The sequence below is a fragment of the Balaenoptera musculus genome, chromosome 2 (assembly GCF_009873245.2).
Source record: "Balaenoptera musculus isolate JJ_BM4_2016_0621 chromosome 2, mBalMus1.pri.v3, whole genome shotgun sequence".
Taxonomy (NCBI): Eukaryota; Metazoa; Chordata; class Mammalia; order Artiodactyla; family Balaenopteridae; genus Balaenoptera; species Balaenoptera musculus.
Window position 1 is genome coordinate 149,385,471 of NC_045786.1, and position 19,416 is coordinate 149,404,886.

At 48.0% G+C, this 19,416-nt stretch overlaps 1 protein-coding gene across 3 annotated transcripts in view; it reads left to right on the top strand.

The window, feature by feature from the left end:
• The window catches only part of IFT43 (intraflagellar transport 43), a 103,374-nt gene that overhangs the window by 50,767 nt on the left and 33,191 nt on the right, over positions 1-19,416 (top strand). For all 3 annotated transcript variants that reach the window (XM_036844521.1, XM_036844523.1, XM_036844522.1), the window contains exons 4-5: positions 14,555-14,587; positions 15,237-15,283. In XM_036844521.1, the coding sequence (XP_036700416.1) occupies positions 14,555-14,587; positions 15,237-15,283 (80 nt within the window). The remainder of the gene's footprint in view (positions 1-14,554; positions 14,588-15,236; positions 15,284-19,416) is intronic.

Consider the following 19,416-nt stretch of genomic DNA (forward strand, 5'->3'; position numbering starts at 1 on the left):
GTGTGGCAAATTAAAGGTTAGCTTTTTGAGTTTTTTTTTCAAATATTTTCAATCCGTGGTTGGTTGAATCCACAGATACAGAACCCATGGATATGGAGGGAGGATTATATGTGTGTGTATTTATGTGTGTGTGTACACATATATACATGTATACATACACACAACCTCCCCGCTCCGCGATGTTTCTTTAACAGTTCATCTTTAGGAAATTTGCAGCTCCATCCTCTGATCCAGATTCCGTCTTCTGGGGCCACACTGCAGAACCACGTATGGACAGCCCACATGTCTCGCCCAGCCCTCTTGTTGTATGGATGGGAAAACACACACACACACACACACACACACACACACACACACCATTTAATGTGGCTTTTGTGCCGGGTGCTGTGCTAAGCACAGTTGTCTTACTTTATCCTCAGAACACCCGCATGAGGTAGGCGGTGTTATTATTCCCACTAACAGATGAGGAAGCAAGTTCAGAAAGGCTAACTCACCTGCTCACGCTCACACAGCTAGTAAGTAGCCAGCAGGATTTGAACCCAGATGAGTCTGACCGCGGGGTCACGTTCCTATTCTTTGCGCCTCGCCACCTTCTGTTTTGTGCCCTGGACCCCTGGCATAGTGCCTTTGCACTGGGTAGAGCCTCAGCGGGTGTTCCTGAGGGCCGTCTTGTTCCCTTGTGGGCAGAGCAGCAGGGGGTGAATGCCTGACCTCGGCCTCTCAGCCTCCCCAGCCAGCTGCCTGCAGAGCTGGCTCCGGGCAGCCGGCCTCCTGACCTGAGGGGAAGGTGAGCGTAAAGGACGCAGCCTGCCTGTCGGGACGCGAGCCAAAGCCATGCCGGTCCCGCCGTTAAAAGGCCTAATTAGGCTCATCATTAAGTTCAATTAGGCATTGGAAATGATTGTTCCTTCTAAGCCTGCCGTGCCCTCCAAGAACTGGATCCATTCCCGGGCAGCCAGCTCGGGAGCCAGTTTCGTTACGGGTTTAGGCCATGATTCCTTCCAAGGCCGAGGGCAGAGTTGTCCGGGAGGCTCTCAGCCCAGAGCCAGGAGCTCCAAGTGCACGTGAACTGCCCTGGAGGCCATTCCTGAGCCTGTCTCCACTCACCCTCCTTCTCTAGGGCCACCCCTTCCCCATGCACGTGTTAGGAGTCGGGATATCTGCCTGTGTGCTAGTCCCCCTGCCACCCACCCGCCCTGTGACCTTGGCACAGGTCATGGGAACTCTTTGGGTTGAGGTTCCCGAGGGGTTTGAACTAGATGATCGCAAAGTTCCCCTTTCAGCTGTAGGCTATCACGATTCCGGGAAACCCCAGATGTTCAAGCCCTGTGTACCCAAGATTTCTTTCCACTGAGCACTGACTGGGAGAGAGAGGAGGGGAGGTCCAGTGTCACCTGGGGCCGCCAGCTCAGCAACCTTGGGCTCTGTCTCTTCAGCGTTAGAACTGAGTGGTCTCAAAGGCCCTGCACAACTCAGAAAGAGTGTTTGCCCTTCTGAACTGTGCTTTCTGGATGGCCGCTTGAAATTATTCATTTTGGTCCATGAATCATGGCCTTGAAATGAAACAGTTGACAAACCCTGAGGCGGGGCAGACCTCCCAGGCACAGGGGCCAGTGGGGGAGGCATGGATGTGCCCTGGTGTGTTTGGAGTGCGCAGGGCGGGGGACTGAATCCCGGGGTTTGCCTGGAGAAGTAAAGGAAGTAGATGGACAAGGTAGAGAAGGACCCGCATGCAGGGCCTTGAATTCCAAGCGTGTGCTTTACAGTGTTAGGAACGAGGAGCCACTGACATGTTGACAGGTGTGTGACCAGTGGTTCAAGGGACACATGATCACACCTCTTCTGCATGCTTTTTTGATGTGGCACGATCTTAGGGTATTTGCAGATACAAAACGACATCCGTTTCTCTCAGTGTAGAGACCTCCTCTTAAGTGTTGTCTCAGCTCCACTCTGTATAGTGAGTGAGCTCTTGTCTTTCTAGGCTGGACGGAGTTGTAGAGGGGCCTGCTCAGCTTTTCCCCTGAGTTTGACACCTTTTTTTCTGGCAGATTTTGGTGATGTCACTCATCTGTTGTTGCCTGGGAATTGTTCTCCTCTTGTATCCATTTCAAATCATTGCTTTCTCTTATGAGACCGTATATTAAGGTTACCTAATTATGATTACATGAGGTTGGTTTTTCCATAGGATATGTGTTCCTTCTTGACTAGAATGACTTCTCATTTGCCACTAGCTGTGCTGTATTAGTGAGGTTGTATTCATCTGCAAGCAGCAGAGAACCCCATTAACAGAGACCTAAATGGAAGAGGGTTCTCTCAGAAAATAGAAGGTCCAGTGCTCTGTGGTCCAGGGCTGGTGTGGCAGCTCCATCTTGACAGCAGGGACAGAACTCTTTCCATCTTCCTGCCCACCATCCTTAGCATGTGGGCCTTTGTCATGATGCTCATGTCTCATGGTTGTATGATGGCTGCTGTACCTCCAGGCCTCACTTCTGTTTTCCAGGCAGGAAGAATGGAGGATGATATGGAGGTGAAGGAGAAGGGCTCTTTCTTAGCAAGAATTTGTCTTTTAGAGGTGAGGGGCCAGGATATGCTTTCCAGGGACTGCTGCATCTTTCTCACTGATCAGAAATATGGTGTATGCTCACCCCTCAGTGCGAAAGAGGCTAGGGAATGGAATATTTTTAGCTGGGCTCATTGCCGTCCCAAGCAAAATCAGGGTTTGAATCAAGAGGAAGGGGACATGACTTCTGGGTAGGTACCATGTTGCTTTTTCTGTGGTTGACCCCATCAGGCTGAGCTACAGCAATCACTGGACGAGACTGCCCTGCTGAGACCGCCGTGTGATGTAGGGGGTCAGGTGTACTAAGGGACATAAAAACAGTCTCACCTAATTCTGGAAGCTTCTCAGATGTGAGGAACCCTTTGGAAAGGACTTGAAAGCCAGAAAAAGTTGCTTTTTAGACAGGGGTAAACAAAAGTGGCTGAAGTGAAGGAAGGGAACCAGGAGGCAGAAAAAGGAAAAGCAGGAGATGGATAGCACAAGAGGGGTGTACAATGAGAGAGCTGGGGGGTAAGCCTGGAGGCTAAGCTAACGTTGTCGTGGAAGGCTGTGGGCAGCTGCCGCAGAGGCTCTGTGAGCCGGCCCAAATAGTTCTTGTTTGGGGGCAGGGGTGTGTAGATGGGCGGCCAGGTGGGGAGGGGACGTCTCCAGGGTAGGCTGCCGGGCATGTCGGCTGAGGGGTCCAGGCAGGTTCAGCCAGAGGCAGCAAGAATGTGCGAAGCAGGGGAACGAGGGGTCTAGAGGCAGAAAGTAGGAAGCACTGGCTGGGCACACCTGGCCAGCACCCACCTCTGGGTGGGGGTTCAGTTACAGGACTGAGGAGGAGAAAGGCAGCATCTTGAGCAAGGATTAGCGGCGCAGGGAGGAGAGACTGGAGTGAAAATAATGATAATGATGGCAGCAGCCGTGACTGTTCACCGTCACGTCCTGTGTGCCAAGCGCTGTGCTTGTAAATGCTCTGTGTGAAATAACTTATTTGATTCTAACAACAACCCGGTGAAGCAAAATGTGGTATCATCGCCAGTTTTGCGGAGTTTAAGTGACGTGCCCCAGAGCACAGAGCCAGTGAACGGTGGCCCTCTGAACTGAACCCTCTGACTCCAGAGCCCGTAGTCAGAGCCAGCTGAGCCCGCGCCTTAAGTCTTCCCGGACCTGGAGAAGAGAGGGCTGAGTTCTCAGGTGCCCTCTTGGGAGGTTCACAGGCTCAGCAGGTCTGAACAGATACCCTCTTTCCAACTGCTTAGAGGGAAAGGAAGTAGAAAGGAGTCATAGTAAGGAGGAAGGAAGCAGCTGGGAGGTTAAGAGTGGGTGAACTGTCTAGGAGAGGAGAGTGAAGGGGAGGTAGAGGTTCTCCATGAAGCTGGGAGAGTGGTGGCCCATTTTGACAGCACCTAAGAAAAGAGAAGGGAGGACCAAGGAGGAAAATGTCTTAAATTCTTTAGTAGGAAGAGAGTTTGCGTTAACTTTGTTGTCTCTAGAAATGACTGAATAAGGGAAAAGGGTTTTTGCCCCCTTCCTTTCCCTCCTCCCTCCTTCCTCCCCTTTCCTCTTTGGTGTGTTTCCCCCACCATGCTGACTTTGGGATCTCCAAACCAGCACATTACAGGGATTGAAATGTTAGGGCTGGATAAACCAGCTGTGGGAAAAGGGGTGGCTTGGGAGGTGTCAGAATAGGAAATGGTATTAATGGGAACAGATGGGGATGGGGGCCAGGATCGGGAGAGGCAGGGTCAGTGTCATTCCCAGAGCCGGGGAGGGACCTGAGAGGTCATGGAGCGTGGCCCCTTCGGTTTAGAGGTGGAGAAGATGAGGGGTGGGCGGTTGAGTGGCTCAGGTATAGAATCGTTAAGAGTTAGAAAAGCCCTCAGATGTCACCTTGCCTCCCCCCCCCCCGCCCAAGGTCATACAGCTAATTAGTGTAATAGAATGTGCCTCTCGTTATGCAGCCATGCCATCCTGAAACCTTGAGAGCTGCACGCATTTATCTGAAGTTCATGAAAGGCCGTGCACTGCGCTATTTGTGCAACAGCGAGTCTGTGAGAATAAAACTCTCTTTACTGCAATCCTCCGGGACTCTCGCAGAAATGAGATGTTGATCATATGAAGCAATCTCAGTGAACAAAAAAACTTTCAGGGAAAGTTGTGTCCCCTGAGCCAGCCAGTCTGCTGAGGGGGACACGCGGCTTCGCAGAGTGAGCGGCTAAAAGCCAGCAGGGAGTGACTAGGGACGCCAGCCATTGGTGAAAATTCTCCCGACATAAACGATCTCCTCGTTCTTCCTTTGATGGATTCAGTCTCTCAAAAATAAAATGCATCTGTGAACATCATACCTGCCTCTTCCCTTTTCTTTTTAGCCCTTTACTGAGAAGTAACTGAAAGCAGTTTTAATTGTAGAGGCCGCAGCCCGGGCAGACATAGGTATAAATATGCACAGGAGATAGAGCCCCACTCATAAAATCTACGTTTTTTCTGGTCTCGTGGGTCTGCCGGTGATTTTACTTTTTGTCCCATCTACCGTCCCCACGGCTGGTTACCGGGGGCTGTGCAGGTTTCTCCTGGTTTCACAGTGGTCATTGCACAAGAGGCCATGTTTAGCAGTGCCAGGGTGTCCTTGGTTCATCCATACCCGGGAGTCCCCAGGAGGCTGCCCCACATGATGCCCTGCCCGGCCCTGGGGGCCTCCCTCGCTGGCAGCTGGAGGGGGGCCCCTCTAACGGCAGGCACCACCTTTCCTTTGAGCAGCTCATTACTTGGGTCAGTCTCGGTGTAATCGTGGGCTTTTGGGGGACCACAGGATGTAAAAGAAGGGCAGAGAAAACAATGGGTTAGTGACTGGAGAGAAATCTTTACAGGTTCCTTTATTACAGTGAAGAAAATTCTCTCCAGGAGAAATAAAAGACCCAACCCATTCAGTGTAAATCCACTATACTTCAGTTTTTAAAAAATGGACTGAAATAAAGGTTTTCAGAAACGCTGATAAAAATTTGCCCCCTGACTTGTGGAGCCATGATTTCGCTTGTTTTGGTCACCACCTCCTACGTCATTTCACTCTCCATCCTTATGGCCACATTTCCCAGAGACCGGCTGTGAGTCACAAAGTTACTGTCTCTCCCATCAGCTTTCAGCCCCTCTGATCATGTCAATGGGAAAGTCTCAGTTTGCACCTAGTCTTTCCTTAACACCTTTGTAACCTTGCTAATCTACCTTTTTAACAAAGAGAGAATATGCTCAGACTTCCGGCAAATAGCAATATGTGGCTATAATAAAATAAATTTTGTGTTTTATTTAAATTCTATTGTTTTTTATAATTACCTTCTATATGGCTGGTGATGCTAAATTTCCACTGAGAATATAAAGTTTTCTTTTAAATAAATTTATTACAGTAAAAGTAAGGAATCAACTTAAAGAAATATAATCAGCTTAAAGAAAACATAAAGTAAATGCAGAAAGTACACAGTTACAGCCAAATTTGTGAAGGTAGAATTTGAAAATGGCAGACTTTTGGGAAACACTGTCTGATAGCACTTCTTCCCAGAGGCTTTTCCTCCCCATCCTTCCCCAGCAGGAGGGATAACAGAACTTCTTCCACTTAACCCTCCGTGCTGGCTTTTATATCCCAGGATATGCGGTGAGTTGCCTATTGTTCATTGCGTCCTCTCTAAATTGTCTTAGTAACTTGAAGGGAAAAAAAGGAACCCAGTGAAAATTTCTAGCCCCATAGTTCCCTCCTGATCCCTGACCAATGTCAGCGTCTGTGTTTTTGGAGTTGATACCAATGTGTAAGAGCATCTTGTTCCAGTCTGGCTGCACACCCAGCCAGCTCCGATTCCCTTCTCATTTTCAGCCACCACCTCATCTGTATTTCAGCCACACCAGCTCTCCTGCTGTTTTCTGAGCACACCTGGCCCTTTCTTGCCTCCCGTCTTTATTCAGGTTGTTTTCTCCAGCTGGACATCCTTCCTGCAGCTTTTCTGCCAGTTGCAAGCCTGCTCAATCTTTCAGTTGGCACGTCTTCTAGGAAGTCTCCCCAGATTCCCCCAACTGGAAGGGTCAGTTCTCTCTTTAGTGCTACCATGATATTTTGCTCTAACCTCTCTTGTCTTGTTAAGAGTAGGGCATAATAGAACCAGCAATAGATGAGGAATTGTTGGTTTCTAGTTCCAGCTCTGTGTCCAGCTAGCTTTGGGGCTGTAGTGAGGTCGCTTCAGCACCTCTTGGTCTCTGTTTCCTCACCTGGAAGATGCACAGGGGGGATGGTCTTTCAGTCACTGCAGTATGTGAGTCTTCTGGAGGGATTACTGTTATCTCTATAGTGTTCCTTTCTCCAGCCAGATGTAAAATCCTGAGCAAAATGGCCCAAAGCCTAACACCTCCCGTTTGTGCCTAATAGATAATTAGTTACCCAATAAGGTTTCTGAATAAAATAATGTTCATTTGAGATACCTAAGATCTAGAGATCTAAACTTTTCCACTTTTTAGTTTATTCATAGCAGAAATATACATACATTATTATATGTTCCCATAATTATTTTTAGCTACTGAAACTGTTTCTATACATTTCGACCCTTTTTCCTCCTGATAAATGCTTCTTTAGAGTTTGAATTGGAACAAAGATGTTATTTTGAATCTGACCAGCAGGGGGCAAACTTCACCCAGGAATTGCCGTGTAAATCACTATCGCTTCAATTTGATAGGGTTTGGGAGTCTACAGATAGGATTTGGAAGTTGGTTTTCGTCTTTCTACTAGACACCTTGTTTGTTGATAATGCCAGCAGGAGCTAAATGTGCTCTAACATGACCTAAAACCACAAAGTGCCAAAATTTGGGGGCTGGGGAGTTCTTGTTTGTCTTTAAAAGAAGGGAGAAGGTACAATACCTGCAAATACATCTGGACACTAAACATGAATGGCAAGAATTAGGAACTGAGGGGGAAAAGAGTGGGGACTTCAGCTCTCAGGAGAGATTTCAATGAGGAGAAATCTATTGGCCAAAGAAAACGTCAGTTCATGGAAAATATCTGGTTTTTAATCAGTATTATAGGTGGGGAACATCTTAGAGCAGAGGGTCCCCAGTTAAGCAGTCCACTGGCTGATTGCTGAATGAACCTTGTAGCCATGATGACAATGGCAGGTTTTCTTCCTCTGCTCAGATTTGGGTTTCCACTGTGAAGGCTCATTTGGTGGGTCACACAATTTATAAAGTAGAGCCTCGGTGTTAGATGTGCTAGTGATGTGTTATATGAATTCTAGGACAAATGACCTCCCCTCTCTCAGGCCTTTGTAAAACTGACCTCAATGAGGTTTGGATGCACTTGTGAGATTTTTATTGGACATTTAAGAATTATGAGGGTAGAAAACGTCGCAAGAAAATGGTATTTTGACTGCTTTTCTTCCAGAGGAGTGATATGTTTTGAAAATATAAGGTAACTTTGGCTTCACTTTAGCTGGTCTCTCATTTCGTCTGCACTTCCCTTGCTACGTGTTTATGAATTTGGCCCCTGGGCATGCAGAGTTTTCTTCTTTCTGTCATGGGAGCCCTGTAAGCTCCTTACTGTGGCTTTAGCTCTTCCCTCATGGGCAACAAGTTGCGCTAGTAACCATTTGTCCAAACCCTTCACATCGCTCTCTGGTTAGAGGCCGTGGCCCAGGCAGGATGGTCCAGCAGGGGGCCTTCCACTAGGACATCAGGGCTCTGGATGCCCGGCACTTTGCTCTATTTTAAGCCTGTGCTGTCTTGCAGCGGGGAGGTGAGTCTAGGGCCCAATATGTGCTGTGGATATTAAGAGACTTCAAGGACACTTCCCCCCATTTATCCCAGTTATGTCCCCTGCTAAAATAGGTTAACGGTGTCTAATTAACCACTGAACATTGTCATGCTGCATAAAGATAGCATCCTGGCTGTTCTTTGAGCCATGGTAGTTTATCTCCATTTAGATCTCTGCAGTATTCCATTAAACTCGAGAGCAACATTTTAACTGAGATGATGTCTACATTAGGGCCGCCTTTCACCCTTCAGCACGTGACCCGTGTAGGCAGCAGCTGAGGCCTTCTGTCTGATGCAGCAGGGCGGGCAGAGGAGACTGGCTCTGCAGGCGGGGAGGGTCCCTTACGTTACGGTCCTTCTCTGCCACTGAGCCCAGAGTAAGACCGAGGATCCGGGATTGGGCAGTGGTTCTGCGTGGCTGCAGGCACGGGGTGTGGCCAGCGCCGTCAAGCTTGTCCTCCACTGACCAAATCATGCCAGTGCGCGTCAGCATGGTCTCTAAATGTCAAAGGAAAGGAAGTGCATCTGAGCAAAAGAAGTTAGAAAAAGCGAGTGCCTGGAGGAAAGGGTGACCTGGCTAGATGGGGTCTCCTTTCTCCCATGACGCGAGCTGTCGTTTGTAAATTAACCAACATTACTACCACGCGGTCAGGCTGACAAAGCTACAGTGCTGCTGTAAGTTGAAAGTATGTCATCTCATCATGGAAAATGTTAATTGAATTTGAAGCAGAGTCTGTAGAATGAGCCTTTCCCCCAGTGTAGAACTGCCTGCGTGCCTGTATCATGTAGGGTTTAAGAACTGGGCCTTGTATACTGGCCCGACCCCTTTCTAGGTGGGTGACCTTCGGCAAGTTACTTTACTTCTCTGAGCCCCCGTCTCCTCATCTGTAAAAGCGAGCACGTTTAAATAAGATAATGTGATAATTAAATAAGGTAACGTATAATACTATATATAGTAGTGTTATATAATAGTAACATATAAATAAGATAATATAATAACAATGCTTGGCACCCAACAAACTCAGTAAGTGTTAACTGTTGTCATCAGTCATCAGTCTTCCTGTGACAAGCAATGGGGGCAGGGGCCTGGGAATGGACTCTCCCCTGAGAATCGAGGGTGGATGTGTGGAGCCCAGGCTGAGTCACCCAGTGTGGCTTGTAGAGAAGCGGGGGTGAACACCAGGAGGGGACTGGTTGAGTGCGGAACTGAAGGACTGGGCTCTGAAGGAAGGTAAGGATAAGGAGACAACGCCCTTAACCTTGAAGTCTCCACCTGTTTAAAGAACAGACGGCTTCACATGAGGCTGAGCGATCTTAGCGACTTGGCAAGCACCACACGGAGAGGGCCTTGGTTCCCCTCTTGCCAAGTCACTGACTAGGTCCGGCGCGTCCCTTGCTGCAAAGCAGGAGGCCAGGGTGCCCTTACTCCGAACACCCTGTCTCCACAAGGTGAGAGGTGAGGGAGGACACTTAACTCTCAGTGTCCGGAGTTAAAGCTTTGTTCTGCAAAATGGCCAAAGTAATCAGCAAGTGATGGAGTAGCTCTTGAAAAGAAACCTGGCATTTAATTAACTTTTCAAAGTGCTAGTTCAGCAACCTCTATGTTTTACATTTTGAATATTGAACAAGCATCTCTAATCAGATCTGAATTGCTTCTGGGCCTCCCCGGGTGGAGAGCACCTGCTGAGCTTTTACGAACAACACAGAATCCTGAGTTTCAGGAGAACCAACTCAGAGTCACTCGGGAATGGAGCCTTCAGTCTGTGAGGCCGTTTGCTTCCTCCCCTCAGCCTGTAGGTCAAGTCAGAGTCCATGAACGCTTCTGTAAGAAGAAAGCAGGCAACTCGGAAGGACAAGGCAGCAAGGCTTACATTCTGCTGCTTAGCGACAGAGAGTTCAGTCTACTCTCTGAGATGAGGTTTCGGGCACTGGTTCTCACATATGTGACTGGGCTTCATTTCTAGAAATTACTACCTCAGGGGGCCTGTGGTGAAGCCTAGCACACCGGTGCTGCAGAAGCTTCCCAGGTGTGATTCTCTTGTGCACCACTGGTTAAGAACTCCTGGTGTAAAGGATTCTCTCCAGCTTTCAGTTAGCTATCTGTTGCCTCCTGTAAGTATGGAAAACCTGTGAGCACAGTAAATCCAACCAAATGTCGGGGTGACCAGGGGACATCTAAAAATCAGCGGGTGTCTGCTTTTGAAAGGGCTTGGGGCAGTGGGTTTGGGAGAGAAGGATTCTCGTTTCAGCCTCGTCACTAACCAGCTCTGTGGTGTGGACAAAGCACACAGAGCTTTGGTGGATTGGTGCCCACTGTCCCAATCTATCGGTATATATAAAATGGTGCTCCTGAAGCCTGCTTTGCCTCTTTTCCAGAGCTGATGTTGATAGGCGTGAAAGTCTCTGAAGGCTCCCCAAAAGTGCTCTATCTCTGTACAGTGGTCTCGCCAGTATTATAATTGTCAGGTTCCCAAACCCTCTAACGGCCACATCTGGGGAAAGAGGCACGTGGGCCACGGGGGGCGGTAAGAGACCAGAAGCCCAGGGTGGAGCTGGCCACAGCTCTGCAGTCCTCCTGCCACAGGTCTGGGCCAGCTCACACCGTTTCACCGGAAGTGTGTGATGACCCAGAACCTGCAGTCCTCTCCCTCAGCCTCCACCCACCTACACAGTCTGTGGGAGGCGGGGCTTTAGCCCACATCCTTCTTGGGTTACCTACCCTGCTGGGCAATGATAGACCACCAGGTTTTCATTATTTTTTAACCTGTCACCAGCAATTTAAAAATGTGCTCTGCATCGTGACTGGGTATATCTGTATATAAAACTGAAAAAAATTTTATGTAACATTTATCCTTACTATTTGCAGTACACTCTCTTCACTGTTCTTTGCTATTGAAAAAAAAAAAAAAAAGACAAAAAAGAAAGGCTGGTGGTGATCCTCTAAATTGATTTCATGGCTCACTAATTGTTCATGACCTGTGGTTTGAAAATCCTTATGCTAGATTCCATGTCACTGCATGGCCTGAGGTGTGTTTGGGGACTAGGCAGGTAAAGTAAATCTGTGGAGCGGGGTGTTATTTCAAAATAGCACGTTAAATTATATCACTGAGATACATAGACAAGTTATTTGCATATTCACAGTTCTATAAAGAAATGTACTCTCTACCTGCTCTCCTAAAGCATGCTTCCCACTTCCTTTTGCTTTCTCACTTTTGGTAGCTGCAGAGCTACAGGAAACACTTCACTAGCCTCTTAACTTCTGTAAGAAAAGCAGCAGTGCAGGTTCAGCGGTAAAGAGCTAGTAGGGACCCCCAGGTGCCAGGAGGGTGGGAGCTCAGGCTTGGAGGGGGTGGGGCACAGCCCAGCTTCCCTGAGTTTTTCCTTGTGGGAATGCAGGCCCAGTGTGGCCAGGGTTTGTATTTGAAGAATTCAGAAATCTGGATTTTTTTTGTACAAAATCTCCCAATCTGGACAACAAATTCATGTTAAAAACAGAAAAAATTAAACCAAAACAAAATAAGCAGCGGTGTGGTGCAGCCCAAACTTATCTGCAAGCTAGGTACAGCCCAGAAGTGGCCGGCTGTTTCAAAGGCAGTGTTTCCTGATGTTTCTCCAGGGCCCCGCCCAAGTTCCCACTAGGCTTTCCATCTCCCAAGCGGAAGGCTCTCCCAGAACCTGCTCTTTCTAGCAGACGGACAGACAGACAGACAGAACGCCCCCTGGGGCATCCCTGCCCTCCATCCTTGAGGGCTGTCTCTTGTTCTTGCTCCTTCCCTGCTGGATGAAGTGAGAGGCTGCGGGAGGATCCTGGGCTCCCCCTAGGGTGAGAGGGAGCAGGACGTGGGCTCAGCGGCAATTATGCTGAATATGGACCTCAGCCCCTGTTCGGATGATGAGTGGATAAATGGCAATTAATCAGCCTTCCCCCGGAAGAGTAGGTTATCATTATTGTTTCCTTCAGACAAAATCACCGCTCCTTTTGCCCCGGCACATGGCTTAGGAAGGCAAGATTCTGTCGTAACTCCTGAGGGTAGTCAGAGAGGGAGCTGCCCCTTCTGTACAGCAGGAAGGCGCTGGCCTAGGCTGCCCAGCCTCTCGAATCCCGTTATTCTTCTCTGACCCCCGTTTCCATCCAAGCTCTTCTGCCGCTAGTGACATATGACTGGCTCATTCGGACAGTGGGTTCAGAGTTCAGCCTCACCAGGACAGTTAGAGGCAGTGGTCCCTGGGAACTCAAGCCGGGAGCAGAGCCTCCCCTCCACACAGACAGAAGGCGGCCGTGCTGGCGGCGGGGGCCCGGGGCGGGTGCTGCTTCAGGATTCCTTTGACTTTGACTTAGAACAGGTCATAAACCTGGGTCATCTGACATCACCACGGTGGGGATGCCCTGGGTACCCGATGCAGTTTACCTTTGTGCCCCACCTGCTGCCCTGAAGGTCCCACCCGGCCCCTACCCCTAGTTGCTCCGTCTCTTCAGTCAGCCCTTTAAGAGTCAAAAACTGCAGCCTAGGAGGTCCCCTCAGAGTTGTTCCATACTGTTCTTCCAACTTTACCTACCTATTCACTTCCCCCTCCCTGACTTCAGCCAAAATTAATCCTTTCTTCCCTCCTTCTCTCCTTCCTTCCCTCCTACCCTCCTTGCCGCCTTCCTTCCCTCCTTCTCTCCTTCCTTCCCTCCTTCTCTCCTTCCTTCCCTCCTACCCTCCTTGCCTCCTTCCTTCCCTCCTTCCCGCCTTCCTTCCCTCCTTCCCGCCTTCCTTCCCTCCTTCCCTCCCTCCTTCCTTCCTTACCTTCTTCCTTCCTTCCCTCCTTCCCTCCTTCCTTCCCCCTTCCCTCCTTCCCGCCTTCCCTCCTTCCTTCCTTCCTCCTTCCCTCCTTCTCTCCTTCCTTCCTTCCTTCCCTCCTTCTTGCCTTCCTTCCCTCCTTCCTTCCTTCCCTCTTTCCTTCCCTCCTTCCCTCCTTCCTTCCTTCCTTCCCTCCTTCCCTCATTCCTTCCTTCCTTCCCTCCTTCCCTCCTTCCCTCCTTCCTTCCTTCCCTCCTTCCTTCCCTCCTTCCCTCCTTCCCTCCTTCCCTCCCTCCTTCCCTCCTTCCCTCCTTCCTTCCCTCCTTCCCTCCCTCCTTCCTTCCTTCCCTCCCTCCCTTCTTTTACTCTGTCTCTTTCTTAACAACGCAGTTATAGTCTAACTTTCATGGGAAGTAATCTATTTAGACTTAGGTTTATGATTCTACTCTTTGGGGATTATTTGCCTTTTGTGGAAAGTGCTGGTTGGCCCCCATGCAGCTCTTACTGGGAGGCCTTCTCGGCCTCCTGCCGGCCATTATGATGCTGCCACCACCCTTTGCCCTTGATCATCATGGTGATTGATTTCTGACTTAAAAGAATTCATAGAAAACAAATGCTCTGTTATCACAGAAATTTTCACACATACGGGAGAGTTATCTCCGTGTAACCCACACCCAACTTTAAAAATCTTCAGCGTTTAGCCAATCTCATTTAGAAGACTTAAGATCAGTGTTTCTCAGAGTATCAGTAGTGACCCGCTTGGATTAGAATTACTGGGAATTTGTTTAAGATGCATGTTCCTGGGCTCCCCCCCAAGACCAACTGATCCAGAAATCTGTCGTTGCTGGGCCCAGCAATCTGCACGTCTGACAAGCTTCCCAGATGGTTCTTACGCACGTTTGGGTTGGGGAAGCAGGGCCTCACATAGCGTCTGTGTGCGAACAGACTTCCTGCTCGTGGAAGGTCTTACTTGCCCACCATCACTCACAGGGCCTTCCGGTCCTTCACGTGGAGGAGACAGAAAGTCAGGCCTGAACTGAGCGGCTAGTTCGCCCCCTTTTGCTTGCGGGAAGCTACACGTGTTAGCACAGCAGCTTCAAATGAGACCCAAGGCCTCAGTCCTAAGCAAGTGCTCTGTAAATTGGTCAGTTAACTGTTGAAAGGAAGGCACCATGTCATCTATACCCTTTTGAGTTTTGAGCTTCTCACTCAACTTGCACTTAAGCTCAACAATTTAATTTGGAGTGTTGCTGAAATAAAGCCGTAAGAAGGCATTACTGTAATTTTCTTACATTGGTTGTGGGCCTTGGTCTATAAAGAGGAATCCAGACAAATAAAGCACTTGGGTTATGCTAATTTGCTCCCACTTTTGAAACCCCCCTCCAGCATGCCATGTCAGTGCCGGAGACTAGAGGGTTCTCATAAACCTTGTCTCTCTTTTTTCCAGGTCAGGAAGGAGGGCTTCTGAAGAAATAGAAGAGTATGTGTCCAGTATTCTTACAACATCCTGTGGTGACCATAGTCAACAGTGCGGTCTGGGTGGTCCTCATCTGTTCAGCCTTTATTGAACACAGCATTCAAAGACAGGCAGCAGGAAGCTGCCCATGGGCTGGGGCTGGAGTTAGGAACACTAGTCAAGGGTTCGGTTAATGCTGCTTCCTCAGCTGAAGGGCTGGACTCTGGCATTGATGCCCATGTCATACCTCCCACCGCATGGTTTTTAGAATTGTATGTTCAGGTATCAAGAGTACTGACCCATGGGTTCTGCTTTATTGATGCAGATGGGCAGAAGCAACTCCAGCCTTCTAAACCTAGCCTTCTCCTAAGACTTATATCAAAAAGAAAGAAGGAAGGTTTCTAGGTAAAGATGGAATGTGAAGGTAGGGCCACGAATCTCATACCTGCGGGGAGGGTGGAGCCTCCTGTCACGGTCGGTGTGACGTTGCCTGTGGGATGGAGTACCGCATGGCTTGTGCGGCCGTACATGGCAGACCAGCTGCCAAATCAAGTCTGACCAAGTTGGTGGAGGGGAGGGGGTCCAGAGGCATTTTCATCTAGGAGAAAGAATGGAAGCAATAACAATACAGGGTTTTCACTTTCTGCTTTCCTTTCCTTCTTTTTGGGGGCAGTCACCGCCTCAGACAGCAGAGCCTGGATGGACCAGATGATGGAGGAGGTAAGATGCCCTTGGGGAAGTCAGAAGGGCTTCCAGAGACGTCCCAGAGCACTTCCTGAGCTACAGTTAAGGCGCCATCTGCCGCAGGCTTACTGGAAACATCCCCTGTGGCCTCATCCTAGCCATTTGTTTTGCATCTCTGCACCTTGCTAAGTGCTACTGCCCCTGCCTAGAATACCCCACCTTCTTCTTTATCCACTAATCCTCTTTGTCCTTCAAAACTCAGCTGGAAGCATCACCTCCTCTGAAATGTCTTCCCTTCCATCCCACCCTTTCTCTGAGTCTGATGTTCTTTCTCTGCGCTGGCAACCTCCTGGGCAAACTTCCATTGTAACACACCACCACGGCAATAATAGCTAATACTTATCAGGTGTTTGTTATATCTCAGGCACTGTCCCACCACTTTATAGATGTTAAAGCGTTTCATTTCACAACAACCCTATGAGGCAGTACTATTATTATCCCCATTTTATAGTTGAGGAAACTAAAGTACAGAGAGGTTAAGTTGCCCATGGTCACAGAGCTAAGTGATTATCACACTTTAATTCTTTATTGGCTTGATTGTTCTTCCAACCAGGCTCCAAGCTCCTTGATAGTGGACACCATGTCTTATTTATCTTTGCATCTCTCATGCACGACACACAGTAGCCAGTTAAAGGCTGACATTGTAAGTGAGGGAGAAACAGCACTTACATGTCCAGCAGCCATGTCACAGCCGAAACCTGTGTTCAGAACTCAAGAGAAAAGGTAAAGTTTGTGTGCACTTTTTACAAGAAACCTACTAGAGCGGAGGTTATCTTTAAAACCTAAATGATCAAAGCCTCTTTTTAACCCACATATTTACCATTTCCACACTATTCCTTGGTGCAGAATTCAGTTTCCATCTTGTATCATTCTCCTTGTGCCTGAAGCACTTCATTTAACATCTTTTTTGTAGAGCAGATCCTCTGGCAACAAATTTTCTCAGCCTTGTTTGTCAGAAAATGTCTTTACTTTCCACCAGATATAGAAGTCTGGGCTGGCAACTCTGTTTTTCCTTTTACCATTTTAGATACTTAGTTCATTGTCCTCTGGCTTGCATTGTGCCTGACGAGAAGTCAGTGGTTCTCCTTATGTTTGTTCCCCTGTATGCAGTATGTCTTTTTCTCCTGCTTTTAAGACTTATTTCCCCTTATTTGTTATTTTCAGCAGTTTGGTTATGATGTGCCTTGTTGTGGTTCACTTTGTGTTTATCCTACTTGAACTTTTTGAGTCTGTGGATTTACGGTTTTCATCAGATTCAGATAATTGTGGCCATTGTTTCTTTTCTTTTTTTTAAATTGAAATATAGTTGATGTACAATATTATGCTGGATCAGGTGTACTACGTACTGATTTGACATTTGCATACATTAATGAAATGATCTTCATGATAAATCTGTCCCCATACAAGTTATTACAGTTTTATTGACCATATTCCTTATGCTGTCTGTATATTACTTCCCTGTGGCTTATTTATTTTATAACTGGAAGTTTGTACCTCTTAATCCTCTTCCCCTATTTCACCTCACCCACCCCTGCTCTGGCAACCACCTGTTTATTCTCTGTATCTGTGAGTCAGTTTTTGTTTTGTGTTTGTTTTGGTGTTTAGATTCTGCACATAAGTGAGATCATATGGTATTTGTCTTCCTCTGTCTGACTTATTTCACTTAGCATAATACCCTCCGGATCCATCCATGTTTTCGCAAATGGCAAGATATCCTTTTTTTAATGGCTGAGTAATACTCCACTGTATATATATATACCGTATCTTTCTTATCCATTCATCTACTGATGGACACTTAGGTGGCTTCTCAAATTCCAGCTGCCTTAGCCCCCTAAACTTTGACCTCTGTCTCCTCAGCTCAGCCAGACCTCCCTCCCCATGCTCCACTTGGGGTTTCCCACCCCTGTGCCAGTGTCCAGGAAGCATCTCTAGGCAGAAGCCAGGATGACTGCAGGGCCCACTTCATTTGTTTCCCTTCCCTTGGGGATCACAGTTCTGTGCTACCTCTTGTCCACTGTGTGAAAACAGTTGTATCTTGTATTTTTTCCAGTTTTCTAATCGTTTATAGCAGGAAGGCAAGTTTGGTAACAGTTACTCTCTCATGGCTAGAAGTGGAGTCCCAAAGCCTTCTTTTAAATACCCTTTGCTTGCAACTACAAAGTGGAGGAGAGAATTAAATCTGTAGAACATGGATGATTCTCTGTTTCCTTAGCTACCTCATAGGATTAGGGCGAGGGTCATATAGGACAATCGTGAAATATTCCGGGATGGTGGTTAAAATACAGATTCCCAGGCCACCCACAAAACAGAAGCTGGAGTTGGGGCCCAGGGATCTGCATTAATTTAAGTAAGCTCCCTGGATAAATATTTCGCACATTGAAGTTGACAACCCTGCTGTAGTGCCTCCAAAGCCAGGATTGAAGACTGGAGGGGGAGTTGTGTGCAAGAGTACTTCTGCCTCATCTCCTTCCAAAGGGGTTTGAAGGTAGAAAGGGAGTCTCTGGAGGTTAGGAATTCAGCCTGCCCTCTAGGAGTTAGTAAGAGCTCCGGGCCCGCTGCTCCCATCATTCTTCAGCACTTTGCTTTTCCATTATCTCTTATTGACAAGCTCATTTCTTTTTGCCAGATATTCCTCCTTAGCTCTGCTCACTAAATTCCTCTCAGCTGCCAAACTTCTCCACCCACTAATAATTCCCAGTGGCCCTGTTCAACAAGGTATCCTGCACTTCTTTTCCCAGGGTCTGCTTTCCCAGACCTGTTCCTAGGATGTCCTCTGCCAGTGCTACACTGGCAGCTGTGATGCTCAGTGATTGGTGGCTACTGCCACACTTTGGGTTGGCCTGTCCTCACAAACGCTCTGTTGCTTCAGCCATTGGTTGCATAGGGTAGCAGGGCAACCACCCAGGAGGATGTTCCCCGGACTCCAGGAGGCAGGTCCCTACCAGACATGAACAGAGCTGTTTGGTGGTTAAGGCGCAGTGTGCTTGGAAATTGTGATGCTGATGAATCTGAGGTGCTCATTCAATTCATGGTCTACAGAAGGTTTATTCAACTGGGGCTCTTCTCCACACCTCTCCCCACCCCACCTTGGACCTCTTTCCAGCTCCCCTCAAAGGACCTCTGAAATCCCACCTTCTCCATTTTTTTTCAATGTGTGAACATGCTCCATTTCAAGGAGTACCTGTTAAATATTACAGCAAAACCCTCTGAATACTGAAGTTTACACACATCACAGATGCGTTATTAGAAGGTTGTGCTGGCTGCCATCGTGACATCATCATGTTAGAATCAAATTGTTGCAGGTTTTTGTTTTGTAAATTTATTTATTTATTTATTTATTTTTGGCTGCATTGGGTCTTCATTGCTACGCATGGGCTTTTCTCTAGTTGTGGCGAGCAGCGGCTACTCTTTGTTGCTGCGCATGGGCTTCTCATCGCGGTGGCTTCTCTTGTTGTGGAGCATGGGCTCTAGGTGCGCGGGCTTCAGCAGTTATGGCTTGTGGGCTCAGTAGTTGTGGCTTGCGGGCTCTAGAGCGCAGGCTCCGTAGTTGTGGCACACGGGCTTAGTTGCTCCACGGCATGTGGGATCTTCCCAGACCAGGGATCGAACCCATGTCCCTTGCATTGGCAGGCAGATTCTTAACCACTGCGCCACCAGGGAAGTCCCAAATTGTTGCAGTTTTAACCAACTCTATAGGCCACCTTGTCCAAACCTGCCATTTGACGTGTTAAGAGGTTGAGGTTTACAGATTATTATACAGAATCTCAGGACTCAAAGGGGAGCTCTGATCTTCTGACTCTCAAGGGAACAGACACTCTGCTGTCATACCGTGGTGTCCACCAGCATCACTGCCATCACCAGTATTACCAAACATTTACCGCGTTGTGTAGTATGTTTTTTTTTTCTCATCTAATTCACAAAACAAATCTATGGGAAAGTGCCTTTAAATCAGTTTTATTGAGTTCTAATTTGCATACAGTAAACTGCATCCATTCAAAGTACACAGTGTGAATTTTTACACATGTATATACCCAGTTAAATCTCCACCACCATCAATATACAAAACATTTCCATCACGCCCAGAAGTTTCTCATGCCACTTTCCAGTCC